Source organism: Sander lucioperca, chromosome 10, assembly GCF_008315115.2.
Source record: "Sander lucioperca isolate FBNREF2018 chromosome 10, SLUC_FBN_1.2, whole genome shotgun sequence".
NCBI classification, from domain to species: Eukaryota; Metazoa; Chordata; class Actinopteri; order Perciformes; family Percidae; genus Sander; species Sander lucioperca.
In genome coordinates this window covers 85,190-105,790 of record NC_050182.1, presented here as the reverse complement: position 1 = coordinate 105,790, position 20,601 = coordinate 85,190, and the positions used below count along the sequence as shown (strand labels likewise).

General features: G+C 40.4%; 1 protein-coding gene across 4 annotated transcripts in view; it reads left to right on the top strand.

The window, feature by feature from the left end:
* LOC116042167 (palmitoyltransferase ZDHHC3-like) overlaps positions 1 to 17,725 on the top strand; it is a 113,311-nt gene extending 95,586 nt beyond the window's left edge. For 3 of the 4 annotated variants that reach the window (XM_031288290.2, XM_031288288.2, XM_031288289.2), the window contains one exon: positions 17,068 to 17,725. In XM_031288290.2, the coding sequence (XP_031144150.1) occupies positions 17,068 to 17,366 (299 nt within the window). In that variant the 3' untranslated portion in view covers positions 17,367 to 17,725. Of the gene's footprint in view, positions 1 to 3,517; positions 6,677 to 17,067 lie in introns of those variants that run through there. The other variant, XM_031288291.2, reaches the window with a different exon arrangement.
* Positions 17,726 to 20,601: the final 2,876 nt, after the last annotated feature.

Here is a 20,601-nt window from a genome sequence, read left to right as displayed (position 1 = left end):
TGGTCAGACAGGATTGCTGGTTCTATTGCTATTGTGTGGAACATTGCCTTATGTTCACTGGAGCACAAAAAATAATCAATGCGGGAGTGGGTGAGGTGACGTGTGGAAAAGAAGGTGTAAGTAGGATTGTGCATCCTCCATACATCTGTAAGATGGTGGCATTCCACAACTGCTTTAAACATGTCCGATATGTGTTTTTGGGCTTTCGTGTGATTGACCCCTGATCTATCCTGAGTCTTTACTGCTTTTGTCTATGGTAAGTGCGGATTTCCACGACAGCAACACGATGGAGCCCTTGGTTTTGATGTTGTCACCAGATGAGGCAGCAACCTTAAAGTATTTATTTTGTAGACGATTTACATCTCTTTTATGTAAGTGTGACTCTTGTATAAGTGCCACGTCTATGTTTTTCCTTCTTAAATGTCCAGGAATTTAGCTCGTTTAGCCCCCTGAAAGGACTGAAGGCTCAGCCATCTTCAAAATGTAAACGCATACGTGTCTTGAGTACCCTACCGGATTTTGCTGACAAATCTGTAGCAAAGGGTGAACTGTTAGCTCTGAGCAAGGTGTGACAAAAACATAAAAAGTAAAATAAATCCCCTAACCCTCTGAGACCGCAGACCCCCTCCCCTATTTGTAAGATGCGTGACCACATCAAACTAAGTTTGCGCAAAACTCCAGCTCAAAACTACACCTCCTGTCTTAAGTCACAGGTTAATTGAAACAGGTCTAGTGAATTCTTATGTTAAACATGAACAATATTATAAACACCTTAAAACTATTTTGGACTAAGCTCTGTGAAAAACAGACCAATCTAGTTGGAGCAATAAGCAGACTATGAGCTGAACAGACCGTATCCCTCATGTTTTTTCAGTCTAGCTTAAATGTTAACAAACATAGACTGTAAACTGACCAGCTAGCATTTATCATGTATTTTCAGTCTGTTTAAGTGTCCCTTTAAAGCTCGGCTCCGAAACTTACATAGCGCATCCTCAGGATTCATTATCTTCCCTTTTTTCAGCCCGATTAAGTGTCCTCAAAAATATAGATTGTAGACTGTGTAGCCAGCATTCATCATTCCTTACAGTCTGGTTAGATGTCCCTTCAACGGTTGGTTTCAAAACTTGCACACAGCGTCCTCCAGTCAAACTTAGTACAGTGGACCAAATACCGTTAGTCCACAGGTGCTGAGTCCTCCAGTCGCGGCCCCGGCATTGAACGCAAAGTCCCACCACCGCCCTCCGGTTCCTTGCGGCGCGGGACGGTTCGTGCATATAGCGCATCCTCCTCCTCTTCTAATTCCAGCCAGAAAACACCTGGCCCCGCAGCTGCAGCCCACAGGTCGCTCCCAGGGCAGCGCGGCAGATGAACGAGTCTGAGTTGCGTTCAGCGTGCAGCTCGTGTTGTATCTCTTCAGGCATCCAAAGCCGCTGGATCTTGAGTATGACGCAGTCAGATTGGTTCAGCTCACATACCATGATTTCCTGCATCTCAGGTTCTACCTCGATGTGTTGCTGCGAGGCATCAATTTCGGCCAGCACTTCACTGATTTAAGCACACTTAGCTGCTTCTCCAAGACCCAGTCGATTAATTCCTCCATATTAGAAAACGTGTTCACATTAGCTACCACTCCATTAGCCGCCGACATGCTAGCAAATTTCTCCAAATGAGTAGACAGCCCAGGCGACAACGAGACCCGTTCTTTCGTGCCTGCAGGCGTTTCACCGAGTCACTGTGACAACAGACAAAACGATTTGGCGTCGAAGAAAAAGTAATAGACCTGGTTATTTAATGAGATACGGAGGCGAGTGTCGGAGCTCAGTCTCTTGCAACCATAGCGGTTGCTGGTCACTTGCTTCCCCAATGCAAAGCAAATTTGACTTCAAGATGTTGGAGAGGATGCGGTGAGCATCTGCCATCTGGCAAACCACAGTCATACATTTTGGTCATGTAAAGGTATAAGTGGCTTCTGGGAAAATTCTATTAAAGAACTTAACATTTTTGACATTTCTATAAATAAAAACCCACTAATCTTATTACTGGGACAAAAAATAGCAGAAAAGGTCGAGAAGAAAGACTCTCACTTGTTCCACCGCTCCCTGTTCAGATCCTCCAATCAGGGCCGGGGGGGTGTTTAACTTGCGTTTCAATCACTGCTCATGCACACGCATTCATTCTCCCTTGTAGGAGACCGTTTTGGGCTTTAGCAGAAAAGGAGAAGGGACTGAGAAGTTGTAGATGTTCAAATTCTTTGGCTAAGTCCTGGATTTTCCCAATCCTACCTACAGCACCTTTAACTTAACATGGAAGGATCTTGTAAATTAAATATATGGAATGGGAAAAAAAATACTAAAGAATTAGAAATCAAGTTCAAATCTTTGGAAAAGATAGGAAAAATGGATGAGGTATACAATGCATATTGCTAACGATCTTCCTGTTGTGATAACTAAGAGAATAATGGGATATGAGTTGTATGTCTATCTTCTTGAAGAAATACATAAATGCAATAACATATGCAATAACGGGTGTGTGAATATGTCTATGCATGTGTGCGCACAGACTCACGTGTGTATGTATTGATGTGTGTGATTATATGTGATTGTGTGTATATCTACCCCGTTGTTGTTAATGTATCCTCTGACTTGAATGTATCACCAGCCAACTATATTTTACACACTGATATTTAGGTAATCAGCTATTCTTTGTCTTATTTTTTTATTCCCCTCCCTCTAATTTCTTTCATTCTTATATTGTCATTTTAAATTTATTTGTGTAACTCTAGCAATACTATGTTACCAATTTATATAATTTTCATAAAATGCAAATAAAAAAATAATAATTTTGTATGCTGGTGTCACCCCACACCAGTGTCAGTAGGTAGTCATCTCAAAAGTCAGTATTGAAGGCCATAGATAGAGGTGTATTCCTTTATCTTGGCTAAACTTGGAACAATCTGCTCATGAAATCAATGGCTTTTTTCTACAGCCACATAGGTAGTGGATATTGTGTAAAACCACTAAGTGATGTACTTCAAAGATACAAATGTATTTTCATAGAAAGGTAAATTTGTCCGTGTATCAGTAGAAGAAGGAATCCGTACCCCCTATAGTAGTTTGGTGCCATCCTAAAATCATTTAGCCTGTTGGTGTGCCTGTGTATTATAGTTCATCAAACCAAACTCCCTCTCCTGCTTTGAACTTCTTTTTGTCTGCAACTCTAGGTCAGATATATGGGAGACATTTGATCATTTAATCAAGGAGAGAGGGCTTTGACATGTAGGGAACTGAACAACACAGAGGGAAAGACAATAGGATACAAGCAGCTACATTATGCTTGTAGAGAATGCATTGAAATACTGGTTTTGTGACCTGGATGATTTTTAGAAGGGGTTACAATTTTCTTTTGTCTTTTTTATTTATTTAGTGGCTAAAAAAAAAGTTATTTGGGATTTGGTTCATGATTACTGACAAGGTCACAAAAGCACACCAACTGAAGTTTGGTTGTCTCTCATTTTCAGGGCATAGAGCAGTTGAAAAAGGAAGAGAGAAGATGGGCTAAAAAAACTAAGTGGATGAACATGAGGGCGGTATTTGGACACCCTTTCTCCTTATTGTGGTTTAGTCCTTTCTCCACCCCTGACCATGGGAAGGCTGAGACCTACCAGTATGTGGTGTGAGAGCTCAGCGCATTGAACGAGGCGGCCAGGTCAAAACCAAAGTGTGAAAACCTTCCCAGCCCCATAGAGCTGACCTATGGCAGTCTGTTGCTTCCAATGATTTACATTTTACCTCTCACACGAGCCATCTACAGATTTTCATCTGCTTTTTGTTCTGCCATCTGTGCGCTTTGTTTTATTTTTTGTTGCCTTAAGTAAGTTGAGTTGCAGAGAAAAAGAAAGCACTTTCAGTTTGTGAATCCTGTTTTAAAACACTGTGATACATCTGTTTTTTTCTGAGCGGTTTCTATTTCTGTTGTTGTCTGTTGCTGTTGTATCAGAAGTCTTCTCTTTTTTTGCACTGTTGCTTTCCCCTAAAGGGTTAGTTCAGTTAAATTCCAAAACAAACACTCCATGCTGATAGTTTTAGTTTTGGGTGTTGAAAACACAATACAATGGAAGATAATGGAATTTAATATATGGCTTTTATTAATTTTATTATTTTTATATTTAATTTAATTAAAATGAATATTAAAAAAAGTTGATGTGTTTAACTTGCTTGTTTTGTTCAACCAACAGAAGTTTTACATTAAAAATATAAGCTATTCGATTTACTACCATAAAAGACAACACAAACTAATTTCACATTTGAAGAGCTGCTTTGTCTTTTTTTGGTTAAGAAATTATTAAACAATTATCAAATATGTTTTAGAATAATTTTGTTTTGAGTGACTTAATAGACAAATTGTTTAAACTATAATTTAATTTTTGGTCAAAGCATTGAAAAATGTCATTGGGGAAACTCGCAGAATTGATATCTTGGTTACTAAGAGTGATTCACAGACATTCCAACAGTTTTCACATGGACTGTTCTTTGGTAGATAGTAAATTATTTATTTTAAGTGAAATATGTGTAGTAACAAGGTATTTGTTTCTGGATATAACACTTGCAATTCCATTCACCTCCATTATACAAGGGTGAGAGCAGAAAATTCTAATTCAGGATAAATAAAACCAAAACTATCTGCATGGCTACAAACTACTAGTCAGTGGAAACATATGTATTTTTGTAATTTGGATTAATTTACCCTTTAAATCATCCTCTTGTCAGACAGTAATCAGTAGTGTGTTCCAGATATGGACAAAAATAAACATTTCAAATAGGTTCCCACAAGAATGGATTAAATGAATGGTTAGGTTAAGAGTAACAGTCTCCACAATCACATTCCTTGTGGGAGCCATTCTGCAAACATCCATTCTTAGGCAGACCTTTTTAAATGGTGCCAAATAAAGCACTGTCAAGGAACAGTTTGCTATCATTGTGGATGTTTGTGAAAATATTTTAGATACATCCAGTTGGGCAAAAAAAGTTATTGTTCTGCTAGAAGTAAAGTTGTGGCTTCTTTCACTCATTCTTAAAATTGATTGAAAGAGATGCACCAACCCATGTTTTTTCCTGATACCTTAACTCGGGGCAACTGCCAATATCGATTCCCAAGGTCTGTTTTTCACTTTCCTTTGGATCATTTTTATGGTGTATCCCTATTCGCTAAATGCATGCAATACCCATTTATTGTAATACTGTGATAACCCCCCCCCCCGGTGAAAAAATGTAAGTGGTAAATTGATGGGTGGTGTTCAAAGTGTCCACAGCTTACCTGTGATTAGACACTATCATACCATACAAGAACATGTGTTTAAAGTTCCTTTAAAGTGTAGTATTTGAGCTTCACATGACTGAGTGAAGGATCCCTTTGAGAAAACTGCATACAAGGCCAAATAATTCACACAGCAGTTTAATCATGTTTTAAATTACTTAAATATCTACATTTTACCCAAGTATGGGACATTCACCTGATTCCTCTCTGATACATGCTTAACATGCACAAAGACTTTGTTAGAAGACAGAGATTTTTTTTTCCCTACCAAAAGCCAGGAAGTTTCTGTTCGTCCCACCAAACAGAATCAATTCAGAATGAAAAAGCCAGCTTGCTTTGGTTTTGGCAGGTTTTCCTAAATCATTCTTCCAATGCTCAAGGAGGAAATGAAATAATTCATGTAATCAGTACATATGTCAGCTTCATGTCTTTAAGCAGTAAATCATGGTTGTTAGATTTGTCGGTAGAGTTAGCAGGCTGTCAACAACCATATGCTCATTCTCCCTTTTTTGAGGAAAGGATTGGCCTCTGTGTGTGTGTGTGTGTGTGTGTGTGTGTGTGTGTGTGTGTGTGTGTGTGTGTGTGTGTGTGTGTTTTTGTGTGTGTGTGTGTGTGTGTGTGTGTGTGTGTGTGTGTGAGCGAGCTTGTTCCAAATTGCGTGATTATTTAGAAAAGCAAAAATGAAATTCCTCAAAAAAGGACACTTTATTAAAATTTAAAAATATGAAAACCTGTGTGGAGAAAGGGAAGCATAGTTTAAAAATGTATTGCTCTGCATACATCTTATTATGCAGCAGCGGGCTATTAGCTTGACTATTTCTGCACTACTGCATTTAACAAAGTATTAACTTTCATCATTCATATTTACACTATTAAGTACTAAATATGCTAATTCGCACTTTGTATTTATTATTTCAGATTTCTCCTGTGTGAATAGTTCTGTTCTAAAATGTGCATTTTAGTCTTTTCTTTGTATACATGATATATATGTACTGTATCCTTTGTTTTCAAATGCATGGTTTGTAACACTGCTGGTTTGATGATGCCAAGTCTTTCTAGTAAGAGTGATGGAGATGATTTGTTTTATACAGAAGTTTTAATTCTTTCTAAATATTCTGAAAATATTTCAGCACATGCACAGAGAATAAATACCTCTCTGTTGCAATGCAAAATGGTATGCTTTCTTTCTAATGTTTTTATTTCTCTTGTATTGTGAAGGGTCTACTTCACCAAAATGTTTCAACTTCAATTTTTATGTTTAAAGAATAGAGAAAATATTCTGCTTTCCCTGCATACAGTCCGCTCACACCCTGCATTATTAAATTTCCACTCTGTCCTTGTCTTTCATTCTATTCCAACTTTACTGTCTGTAATGTGCCTCTTTCCCATGCAATGTTTTCTCTACACACGCATTTGCTTTTGTTGATAACTCATTCTGCCGAAAGCTTTCTGAAGCAGACAATTCTTTGTAATCTTGAGGAGAGGTAAGCTAAGTAACAGAGGTCACATTAGCTGTCCCATCAAGCTTAAAGGCCCTGACACACCAAGGAGGCCGTCGGTCCAAGTTGGGCCAACGGTGACAGACCATCGCCCTAGTTTTTCGATGTGTCCCGCATCATTGCCACGTTTTTTTTTTTTTGGCCAATCGTCGTCAGCCATCAGCTGAATAGCCAATCCATCTGATTGACTGTTCAGCTTAAATCGGTAGTGAGGAAAGCAAACAAACAACTGTGAGAGCACACACAGAAGGCTCTTTATCATCTCATCTGATCTATCCAATACACATAAGAGCTGTCAAAACTGGCCAAACAGGACATTTGAATGTTCCTTCTAAAAAACACATAGGTTTGAATAATTGGAATATCAAATTTTGCACATTATGTCCATAAGATAGCAACCGAATGTACAACGACATACATAACTACTTGTGTAGGTGTATTTATTTCAACATAAACATGTATTTTAAAAGATCGAGATATGACAACACAATGTTACTTTCACGACCTCTTGTCACATCTTAGGAAAGCACATTGCTATCGTCAGGGTAACAACTTTGTTTGGCTCATTTTCTGTGTAGCATGATGGCATGTTAGGTGGGTAGAAGTGGAAAGCTAACGTTAGCTAACGAACATTAGCCAGCGCACCGCCGCTCCTACAGCTGTTTATGAAAAGTCATAAAGTCGTTATTACATGACTCTGCAGAGCTGTCTGCTCTACTGAAGTCAAGCCAACGGTCATCCGCTTTCTCTCCCCTTTGAGGGTGAGCAATACATCTATGGTGACAGGACGTCATCAAATCATGGCAACCAAATAAACAACAGCGCTCCTCAGGCAAAGTGACAAACGGCGACGAAAGCCGCAACATTAAAACCACACTCACGCGGGTCCTGTGAAATATGACAGCTACAGTATCTTGAAAAATAGCGTTATGGACACTGAATATGATTAATTGACGGTTTATCAGCACCCATATGAGACAAGAAGCTAACATTAGCGAACGCTGTGGTCCCTTTGACTCCCCGCTGCAGGAGACGTTGTATTCCCAACACGCTTTATTAACGTAAGCTACTGTTTAAAAAGTTTTCCAGGTTTATGGGGGTGCCTAACGTTACCGCTCAAAACCAATTTGAAAAAACGTAGTAATGTTCTTTTAACATTTTGTATTGTTTCTAAACTGTGTGTAAAATGAGCGGTGACCCACCTAAATATAGACGGCACCCTAGAGTACCGTCCATTTGCTGGATTGTTCCGAGGTAACGTTCGGTAACTAACGTTAGCAAATAAGCCCACTGACGAGGGTATTGTTCATATTTTAGGCACAATGTTTAGTAATGACCATAGTAGTGGTCATAGTGAGTGAAAATGTGATGTGAGATGCAGCTTGCAAAAAGTGTTGTATCTGGAATTGTTCATTAGCTATGTGTGATATCTGCAAAGCCGGACTCAAAGTAGTAACATTAGGCTAAAACAGATTTTATTCTGATCCAAAGACTGTATGAGAGAGGACAGAGAGGGGGCACTAACATTATATCCTGCACTGGGTTGCACCAGCTATGTGTAAGTTCAAACGTAGACTAGTTTGAACGTAAGTTGTAACTTAGGTCAGAGTTTACACGCTACTAACATTTTGAGGGTTGCACCAGCTGAAATAGTTCTAACGTAGCAAGTTACAACTTAACTCTTATACCAAGCACTTGGTAGGTGTAAAGTCCTCCGTAAGATCGGTTGGCATGGCGCATCGTTTTGAAAGGTGGAATAACTTGGAGGATGAGGAGGAGTGACCGGCCCCTTGGATATCAATGATGATTTTGATTAATACTCACACTTTTGTTTTCTATGAGCGGAGCTACAGAGGATGACTGCTGGCAGCAGACTTGGGTTAGATAACCATGATTAATGTGTTAGTAGTTGTTAATTATAACAACTACTAACATTAATCATAACAGTTTAGGCTATCATCATGTGTTTGTTTTTATAACGTCACAATTTAATCTGCCCATAACGTTACGGGCTACCCCATGTTGTAGTTGACGTTTCACCACTCAGTGTCACTGTTGTTATTTTGTATTAACGTTAGCTGTAGGTTAAGGTTGTCTAGTGATCACCTAGCTAATCATAACGCTTTGTCCTGGTTTATGTACCTTTCTGTGGCTGTTTACGTTGGTAACGGTGATTAACGTTACCAACATTAGCTATTTTTAGCCGTTAGCTTCTTCGCTATTGTTGAGCTAATGTTAGCTAACTGTTCAAAGACAATTGGCAAGATAAATACCCAGGTAACAATAATAATAATAATAATATAATAATAATAATAAAACACTGCATCAAGAATTCTGCTTTTCACTGATTGGCCACGGAAAGAAAAACGTAATTTTTTTTGCGACAAAATTAGTATCAAACTAACTAGTTTCAACGTTTTGTTTAGTGTGGACTTTACACACGAACTTAAGATAGAACTTACAGCTGGTGCAACAGGGCTGCAGGTGTTGTATTTAGGCTACGTAAATAAAATTCTATGAAAAACAAAGTCTTGTGCACAACAGTTTGATAAAACAGTGGCCAAAACATATCTTACGTTATACAGATATGCTATGTGAAGATCGCTTTTACACAACAAAACCTTAACTAACTGTTGTCAAACAAACGGAATGACCATTTTACGGGTTGCGCAACATCAGGTAAATATTGTCACATTTATGCATCATTTTTTGTAAAATAAACACTCTTACGTGTCTTCAAATGGCTCTTTGTTGTTGCAATATTCATCTTTGTCAGAGAAATAAAACCAGACAGCATGTAATTATAAGACATATGCTTTTGAGAAACGATTGCAAATATAGCAAACTGTTGCTAAAACCGAACTACATGCTGTTTTACTTAGGTAACATTACTGTTGACGTTCAAACTCCCACGCTGCAGAAAAATATTCTAGCGGAAAAACTGTTCTTAGCAACGTCGTTACTAACGGCGTTACTTTTTTTCAGTAACGAGTAATCTAATTGATTACTCTTCCCATCTTAATAACGCCGTTACCGTTACTGCCAAAAAATGCGGTGCGTTACTATAATTGAAGCTGTTTTTTTCATCAGACCAACTAGATCTCTGAGTCTGAGCCGAGAGGCAAATACTTGTTTTTGCTGTTCTTCCTTGGTTAGTGGGCAGTGCACGACGCAAGCGCATACATGCTGACGATTGGCTGAGGTTGAGTAAAATGTCATGGTAAGCCAATCAGAGGTAGAGTTGGGCAGGTGTTCGAAAGCACGCAGAGTCGGACACACAAGAACAACACAAGCGAGTCAGTCAACGAGAGACTGTAGGTAGACATCGGTAGACTGAGGTATGGCTCTATGAAATCAAGGAGAGGGTTAACTTTTCCTGCTACAGATTTTCCACCGTGGTCAGAAAGAACAGGGGAGACACTTTGTTTCTCTTACTATATGACTCTAGAGTCGGTACTCGCTCGAAAGCTAATCGCCGTCACTCTCTCACTTCTCCCTCGCTCTATCACCTACTCCCCACACACACACATGCCGGCTCGACGCACACATCAGCTCACAAGTATAAACATCAGGCCACTTATGTTATTTGCACTACAAAGAGTGTAGATATTTGTTATTTTTGGTATAGTGCTTAACAAGCATAATTTAATTTTGCCCCATTGTGGCCTGTTGAGGTGTTGTGTTATTTGTATCGATCTACTATATAAACATAATATCTACATACATGGCATTTGATTGGAGGCTAGTCTCACTTTGTCCCACAGAAACATTAAAATACATTGTTTCTGTTAATAATGTATTGTATTAAGTGTCCATTTCATTATAATATTCAGATTTATCATAAATAATTGAACATGCACATGTATTTTAAGTTCCATTAAAGAGAGGTAGGTGGAGGTGGGGTCACATTTGAGTATTTCAAAATTTACTTGAAAGTAACGCAATAGTTACTTTCTGAAGTAACTAGTTTCATAATTTGTAACTGAATAACTAATTTAGTTACTTTTTGGAAGAAGTAACTAACTAATTACTTTTTAAAAGTAACTAGCCCAACACTGCCTTTTAGAATGACAAATAGATTACTGCTGCTTGCTGGTATGGAGAGTTATTTCCTTGCACGCATGCGAGAACGTACGTGGTACTTGGCCATCTGCTGTAGTTTCTGTCGGCCTTCGTCGCACCTAGTTCTTGGCCGTCGGCTTGGTGTGTTGGGGCCTTAACACATCACAAGCATGCTGAATTCAATTTGAAGGGGTAAAGTGCACCTCATTTTTTTCTGATTTCTTTTTTTGCTGTTTCACATTTAACCAAACATTATGAATGAATGAGTGAGCTTTTTGCGTAACAGGATGTATGCACCATTTGACTTGTTTGCTTCTTCCGCAGGGGTTTATTCTTTATTTTTAAAGTGCATGTAAGTCATGTTGTAAATTATTGATTTTGAGTGTGTTTCTTAGAAAACAAAATAATCATATCTAATATGTTTATGTACATCGAAAGAGTAACCACTCCTGTCTATACTGGCCATGAAAAGATCCTTTCACAACTACACTGCAAAAGATGGAGGACAAAATCCACACTCTTTGCACTGCGCAAAAACACAATCCAAAGTTTAGCCTAGGCCGTGCCAGAAATGGGCCGGAACTCACCGGTACAGAGTACCACCACCTCCTGCGGTGAGTAGGTACGCACCCCTAAACAACTGCGTCTCTCACATAGCAGCTGAGAAAACTGAGCTGGTAAAAATGTCCTTGTTAACATCGATAATTGTATTAGATAAACATATGCTGCTGACTGCTTGAGTGACACGGAAGTGCATGTTCCAAACCGATTTCAATTAATCATTCACACCCCTGCACCACAATAAGGAACTACTATTTTTAATGTCTGTGTCTTAATCTGTTGCATGTTTTTCATACAAAAAAGAGCACACACAGATGAATATTTCATTTTGCTGGTGAGCAAAAAGGTTCATGTCAAGCCCTAAATGTGTGCAATGAAATGCATAAGTGATATATTACCAAGACATGTGTATAAAGATAAATAAATCTAAGACACATGATCATGTCATGCAACTGCTGGATTAGAGTACCAGCACCTTTTTTGGTCCAATTCAGGCACTGAGCCTAGGCTAAAATTAGGCTTCAGCCATCTGAGTAAAACAGAAGATTCCCACTTGCTTTGTCAAGGTCACATGTTCAAAACAATCAAGTAAACTTTAGAATTCATGTGTACATGTGGGAGACAGGAGACATCAATTAGTTTGAGTCAAGTAGTTAGACATTTGCCAGTGAAGAATGTTGATTTCTTCTCATGGAGCCAACATGAAAACTATTTTAGCCAGCCACTGTGCTGCTATTGACAGACGGCAGAGACGTTTACGGAACACGGAGTCAGTATGGATTGGATAATCGGATCAAATAAGGAGGCAAGGTAGTGATTGGTGGGCGGTTTTACAGGATTAAGCCGCCTACACATGAGCCACGGTAAAACCACTCTGCACTGGCTGTTCCATTGTTTTCCTATGGGGAGAGCTCGCTGCGCTCAAAATTCAAATTATTTCAACTTTGACCTCGTTACGGCTGACCTTTCAAGACACAATAAATTCCAGAATGTATACCTGCGCTTTGCCTCTCTGCTCTGTGCCCTACTTTGCGGTTTTACCACGAATCACGTATAGGCGGCTTTACAGCTGTACAGATGACAGAAATAGATCTGGACAAAACACCGGCACTAAACCTATGCGATTGCCAGGCCTAACTCATTCATGCTGAAGCCTCATATCAGACATGTTAGCTAATCTGAGAATTATACTAACCACAAGTGGCATGACTCTTGAGATGGCAATGTTTGTGTCTGTCAGTCTACCACTTTGGTCCAGAGTGAAATATCTCAACAGCTGTTGGATTGATAGCTATGCAATTTTTAACAAACATTCATGGTATCAAGAGAATGGATAGCCATGCAATTTTTAACAAACATTCACGGTATCCAGAGAATACATTTAAGTAATACTTACTTTAATGATCCCTTCGATCACTTTGTGGTTCTCATTGGCTGGTGAACGTGTGTCCGTCTGCATCAGATAGTGCCACCTACCATAAATAGTGTTTGGATGACACAGCGTCATTCATATGAGGGAGTTCCAGCGCTTCCCCTTAGGCTGGACCCCGTTCATTGCGTGTGGAGGGTGTTGGTAACACAGTGTGTTATGGCGCTGCATCACTGGAGAGTCCCGTCTTTCATGAACCAAGCATGGGGTCCATCCTTTACAGGAAAGTGGTCAGTACAGATGCAAGTCTGTCGGGCTGGGGCGGGGATACACAAGGGCCAGTTTGTTAGAGGCCACTGGAGCAGGGTTCTCCAGCGGTCTCACATAATCTTTCTGGAGCTCTCGGCGGTGTTTCTGTCCCTGAAACAATTCCTTCCGTCGCTTGCGGGTCATCGCGTCTTAGTGAGGACGCACAATACAACGACAGTGGTGTATATTAACCACAAAGGTTTGCGCTCCCAGCAGTTGCACATGTTGTTACGCAAACTGATCCTCTAGAGCAGGAAGTGCTCAGAGCGAAGCTCCCGTCGGTGTAGACGCACTAGCACACGCCCGGCTATGTAAGCTGGTTTATGCATTCTCTCCCCTGGCCTTGATTCCTCCCACTCTGTCTAGGGTGTGGGAACAGGGTCACATGCTGATTCTGATCTCCACCCTGGCCTGCTTTGCAATGACTCCAGAGATTTATCAGATAATGCATGCCCAGCCTTAGCAACTCCCGCTCCGCAGGGACCTGCTGTTCCAGGAAAGGGTGATGGTGTTTCAGCCACAGCCTGGAGCTGTGGGCTTAGTGCCTTGATTTTAACGTTCTTACAGGACCTGAGCGATAAACGAAAAGCCTTTTTCGCGGTTAAGGTGTTTTTGGCAGCCATCGCTGCTGTCATGTGGGATTTTGAAGGAAAAAATGGTGAGCCAGCATTCCCTGGTGTGCCGTTTTATTAAGGGAGCGCGCAGCTTCTCCCGGTTCTAGACCACTGGTGCCCCCATGGGATTTGTCTGTGGTTTTTTAGGGACTTAAGGGTCCCCCCTTTGAACCACTCGAGGAAGCTGACTTTAAACATCTGTCCTTAAAGATGGTGTTGTTGTTAGCTCTGGCCTTGGCTAAATTTGTTAGCGATATTCATGCACTCTCGGTGCACCCTTTGTGCGCTCAGTTTGCCCCGGGGATGCCCAGATGACATTGAAGCCCAACCCGGCCTTTGTGCCTAAAGTGGTTGGTTCATGTTCTCCTATGAACCTGGCGACTTTCGCAGCCATGACCTGGCAGCTTTCGCAGGCTTGCCCAGTGGGCAGCGGGGGTTAGCATTATGTCTGGTCCGTGCTGTGCACACTTACATCGATATGACAGGGTGTTTCAGACGGAGCAATCAGCTGTTTGTTCCCTGAACTAATCCTCACAAGGGGGAACCTGTCACAAAGCAAAGCCTCTCCCACTGGATCATGGAGGAGGCTATTGCCTTGGCAATACCCTGCCTTGGCCCCCGACCCGTATAAGTACGGGTCGGGGGCTACAGCCTCCCGCAGGTCTGCATGCGCACTCGACTCGTGGCTTGGCCGCATCCTGGGTCCTTTAAGGGGTGGTTCTGTTTGGGACATTTGTGCTGCAGCGAGCTGGTGCTCGCCTCTCACTTTTTCTCGCTTTTACATGCTGGACGGCTCAGATCTGTGCGTGGCGCCCACGGTTTTGGAGTCCTAGCTGGAACAGAGTGACTCTCCTGCAGGTTGGTGGACGCTAGATAAGCTTGTCTGGCAATTCGGGAGCTACCACATCCCATAGTGAGACATCGAAACAAATTTTATGAAGAAGAACTTAAGGTTATATTCATAACACTAGTTCTTTGAGTTATATGAGTGATATGTCTCACCAGACAACCCTTCTTGCTGTGGGTGAGAAGAAGTTGCTTATCTTGAATGACGCTGTGCCACCCGCACACACTATTTATGGTAGGGGGCACTACCTGGTGCGGACGGACACACGTTCACTAGCCAATCAGAATTGGCATAATGAGATAAGTGCTTCTGAGGCATCTCACTCATATTACTCAAAGTACCGGGGTTATGAATATAACCTTACGTTTTGTGTGAAATAACTGAAGAACATTTCAGGATGAGTTGCAACTTTTATAATCCTTTCACTTATCATCAGCGCCATCAGGTCAACAAATTTAATTTGCCCATACTACAGTTTTTTTTCAATTGCTAAACGACAGTGGTCACAACTGAAGCCACATGTGCAAAACTTTAACTACAGTCTGCACTACCAACAGTCACCTGAGCTTAACAGTTCACATCACCTGCTAAACTCATTCCAAGCAACACAACTCTTCATACACGTCTCAAAGACTCAGTGCAGCCAAACACTATGAACAATCCTCACTGAGATAACACACGTCAAACACCAATACAGAAATTACAAACTTTCTCATCTTTACAGTTTGAACAATTTGAGTGACTTCACACCACTCAATAGTTTCTTTAAAGAAAATATATATATTTTACAATATACCAATTTTTATGTAAGGTAAACAAGAAGGAATGGAAATCAGCAGTTTGCTTCAGTACAGTATTTTGTCTCTAGTAATTTATGTAATTACTCGAAAAAACTAAAGGTACATAACAGTAATAAAGAATAGTGTGACTAATCCTGCCTCTCGCAGCATCATGCAGTAAGTTTTCTTCATCACATTGGATGTCTGCATCATCTCTAAATAAAATTGAATGTGGTGTTTCCACTGCTTTCACCTCCATTACTTTCTGAAAAACAGGAAGTCTACAGTTTTACTATAGTAAAGGTAGTGTTTTTCACTTTTTTTATAGCTGGGCATGTAACCTCAAAAATCTTACCTGGACATGTTGGTATCTTTGCTCTTTTACTTGTTTCTCTCAAATGGTATAATGTATAATTGTTTCATTCTTATTTGGTGTTTGCGTACAAAAAAGGCTTTCTAAGCTTTATACATTATTAGCTATATAAATACCGTATATGTTCACTAACTAGTCTAAAACAAGACACCTGCTTAGGCAGTGTTTGATAGGCACCAGAAATCTATTCTGTTTTGAATGTGTGGATAACAGTTTTGACAGCAGTGTTTTAGCATTTGAACAAAGTGCTGTAAATCCACAGTGTTGTGCATGTTGTGGTTAAAGTCATGGGATAAGTGTGTAGAGTTTTGAAAATGGTGTTCAAGCAATGAAAACTGCCACATGAACTGCTGCTGTGCAGACTGTAGATAGAGTTTTGCACATGTGGCTTCAGTTGTGCCCACTGTTGTTTAGCAATCGAAAAAAACTGTAATACATTTGCTTATGACATTCCCATCAGCCTCAGCTGTACTTTGTGTCACACTAGGAATGGATTGCTTATGGCCAATATGGACAGGACGACTGATTATAGGGACCGATAACTCCTTTAACATTGCTGTATGCAAGCATTTTTTAGTCTGGACATTTTTAGTCTGATTTGTGTCAGAGAAACGGGGCAAGGGCGCTACATTAAAACATGTTTTTTTTGCAGTTTTAGTTGCACAGGACTAGTATTACCTGGGGACTTCTAGTAATTTGTAATAATTGCAGAGGTCATCTATGATCTTAACCCTTGTGTTGTCTTCCCTTCAACCTTGAAAAAAACAGAAATCTAAGTTTTTTTTGCTAAGTTTTACATTTTTTAATTTTTCTTCTACACATTTTCAGCACTTATTTCTACGTCCCATATTTTCTGATAAAAAACAAAAATTTAAAACGGGTCAATGTGGCCCAAAGTCAACACAAGGGTTAATCCCCTGTGAATATGCCATATCTGTAGTTTGTCAAGTAAAAATTCCACCGCAAATTACCTACCATATTCGGCAAACAGATAGATTGTGTGAAATTAGTTCCGTGCAAATCGGTATCTCTGTGATTTGGGGTGGTATTGGCTGCGTTGGCAATTATAAATGAAAGTTTTGACAGAGCCTTGACATCATATGCAGGGAGTAATGTCAGTGAAATACAGACTTTTCTTATCCAGTGCGAATGCGCTGCACAAAACACAGTCGTGGGGGGGGGATTTCTAAATCAAATGAGGACCCCTGTTAATAATAGTCCCGTGCGAATAAGGCTTTAGTCATCAACTTTGTGCGATAGTTGTGATTGATAGTGCATGTAGAAAAAGACATCTAGCTCAGCTCTGTTCACCTCAGACCCTCATTGTTGTGTCTTCTCCAGGGAATCGAGCGTCTGAAGGGAGAGACAGGAAAGTGGGGGAAGTTGCCGAGTTGGGAGGCCATGCAGATGGCGTTCGGCGGCCCGTTCTCTTTATCCTGGTGCAGCCCCTTTGCAGGGCTGAGCTGCAAGAGCCTTTCGGAGCATGTCCCCGTCCCACAGGGGGAGATCATCGAAGAGGACGTCATAGAGATACCACTCAACTAGCACTTCCTGCATTCAGGAAAGCCCTTTTTCTCAGTCTGGTAGTGCTTCTCTACAAGCAAAATTTCGAATTTGTGGACTTTATCAGGGATTTCTAAATAGCGAGACTCCACCTGGAATTTTAATTTATATTTTTTATCTCAAATACTTTATATGTGAAAATATCACGGGTAACTCATCCACTTTCTTTCACAGTGTTAATGCAGCTATTTTGCAGGGTGCATGGGGCAGTATACTTACATTTTGTGAATATCTTTACCTAACTAGCAACTTGGTTCTTTAAAATAAAGTACAATAAGTAAGTAATGTACATACATGTTCTGCCATTGCGCACACAAAAAGGAAGCTAATGCCTGGTTGAAATTACTTTTTACTACTTAACTCATGCTGCTTAACCTGCAGTATTTTGCTCAAAGCATTGTGTAATAACTTGTGCACAGCAGGAGCTCTGAGTCTTTCCAGCTCCTTCACTTTTCCAAAGTGTTTCTGACTTAAGGTGAGAAGACGATTGATTATAAAACATTTCATTAAGCTGTCTCAGGAGAACACCACTAATAGTACTAATGTGTCACTGAAGCATGAGCAGTTTACTTTCAACCATTTTCCTGTCTCTGATGCCTTTTTTAGGATTTTAATTCACTTTGTGCCTTAAAGGACAATTCCGGCACAAAACGAACCTAGAGGTTATTAACAGATGTGTACCCACTCTGTTGCTCTCTGGGACATGTTTTCATGCTAATCGAATGTGTTTGTAGCTTGAAAGAAGCTAGCGCGGACCGCTGATTAGCTTACAACGCTAGTATTCGGGGCACAGGGAAAGTAAAAACAAATCGCTATTTATACCACTAAAAAGGCTCAAAATATCACCACACTTCAACGGTAGCATAATGAGGGTCCCTACATGTTAACCGAAGCATTGAAAACTTTGTAAGTGTACAGACAGTTTATTGAAAAGATACATTATAAAGACACTCGCGTTCATGTTTACATGCCACCGCCGTCTTGAAAACCAGTCATGACTTACAGCTGGCGATGCAAACTAAAATCAAAGCAATTTGCTCAATATATCTGAAATAATCGCACTCTGCATAACTTGTCTAGTGTACTTACTCAGTGGATAACTGTCCATCTGGTCCCTCCAGTCTAGGTCGCCGTCTCCAATTTATTTTCGGGACATGGAAAAAAGTTTCAAGTTCAGCCCTGTTTATCAGAGAGGGGAAATCTTCAGACTGTACCAAACACTGCGTCTCTTGGGTGTCGCGACGCAACAGGTCCCACTCCGTGCAACACAGACACTCTTGTTCGGTGGCCATAGCTTCACAATGTCCGCAGGTACACCACCAGTTTCCCGAAGTACAAGGCGGTAGCTCTCTCTCTCGTAGCCCTTTCACGGAGCTCCCGCAGCTCTTCGTTCAATAAACTGTCTGTACACTTACAATGTTCTCAATGCTTCGGTTAACATTAAGGTGGCTCAGTCCGTAGGGAGTTGGGTTGGGAACCGGAGGGTCGCCGGTTCAAGTCCCAGTACGGACCAAAGTACGGAGTGTGGATTGGTAGCTGGAGAGATGCCAGTTCACCTCCTGGGCACTGCCAGGTGCTCTTGAGCAAGGCACCGTACCCCCCCAACCGCTCAGGGTGCTGGTCCAGCACTGGCAGCCCACTCACTCTGACAAACAGAGTGTAAATTGTAATTTCCCCACTGGGGATCAATAAACAGTATAAATAATAAATTGAAATTATGAAAACATGTCCCAGAGAGCAACAGAGTGGATACACATCTGTTAATAACCCCTAGGTTCGTTTTGCACCGGAATTGTCCTTTAACTGTCTTGACAAGCAAATGTTAGTGTGGGGAGAATCACTTTGTATGATATATTGTTCAACTACTCATCTGTCCAATTCTGGTGTCTGTGTCTGGATTTGCCATTTTCATCTCTATTCCACATATATGTAATACATGGTTATTGTTTAATTGAGTGAACTTCTGGATAAGGGCTTTTAACTGTTAAATGGGTGCCTGATATCATGGGACCCCTCATGTTTACATTTTTTTAACAAACTTTTATCATTGTGTAGGTTTCATTTTAAAATCCTGAAATAAATGGAAATATTTCATATATCTGTACACTACGATCAGTATTATTTGTAAGATTGTTTCTGTTAATCGAAACGGCATGGAATGACTGAGTATATTTCACAAACTTATCTGCACAGTTTTACGTGACATGCAAAAAATTGAAAACTTGACTGTTGGCTGTTCTATTTCATCCTTACTGACCGCCAGAGGCAGTGCTTAACACTGAATATATTTAGTATTGAGCTTGCGCAGGTTGAGTATTTATATCAACAAAGTCTCCTGCGACCTCGGTATTAAGTTCCGGTGTCATCCCCAAGCTCATTCCTTTTTCATCTTCTCGCCCTGCTTCTCGCTATGCAGGTCGTCTGCCATCTGTGGTAGCATTAGCATTAGCTTTAGTTGAAAACTGTGAGAAGGGTCCAGCTGCGGCTTGCGGCCGCTCACGCCACGCCCCCCCAGCCGCTCACGCCACTTCCGACTTACAGCTTCATCTTGCCAGTGAGTACCAGGTAAGCTACTGATAATAGAGTTATTTAGCCCGTTATGGCTTGTTTAATATTAATATTAGGCTACTGTCTACAGCTATTGATTTCAGGTTGATGATAGCTTATAGTTAACAGGGTGTGTTAAAAGTATGCTAATTTTAGCTTAAGTTAGCTGTGTGTCAGCAAATCATGGGCGTAAATCTGATCTAACAGTAGGGGGGGGAATAAACATAAAATTTCTGAAGAGCAATTTTTGAAGGGGACACAAATAATACAGCCACAATTATACTCGTAGAGGACGTGTACACAGAGGAAAACCTTAATACTATCATTAGTGTAGCATGGAGACTGTACCATTATCCTTCTTTTCAGTGTTTCTCTTGATTCAATGAAAAAGCTGACTAAATTGACCAAAATATTCTTCTTTAAAACCATATATTTATTTTTAAGTCGTTTACAATCAAGCCACAATAATACCTTAAAACATAATGACTTATTTTGAAAAAGTGTCCCCATATAAAAGAAATACAATACTTTTGAACACTTGTTAAATTAGCTGATCATAATGTAAATTAGTGAGCTACTGGTAAAGCTCACTAAGACTCTACACCTGACTGTCCCTGGTCTCCCTGTTCCTCAGGTCTTTCTGTCTCCTTTGCCTGTGACATAGTTGTGTTAGTATTCCCATAAGCACCCATTCTTATAAAGATGTTACCAAATTGTCTTGATATGAGGACTTATTGTACTTACTTGGCGCTTTGGTGTAGGCCT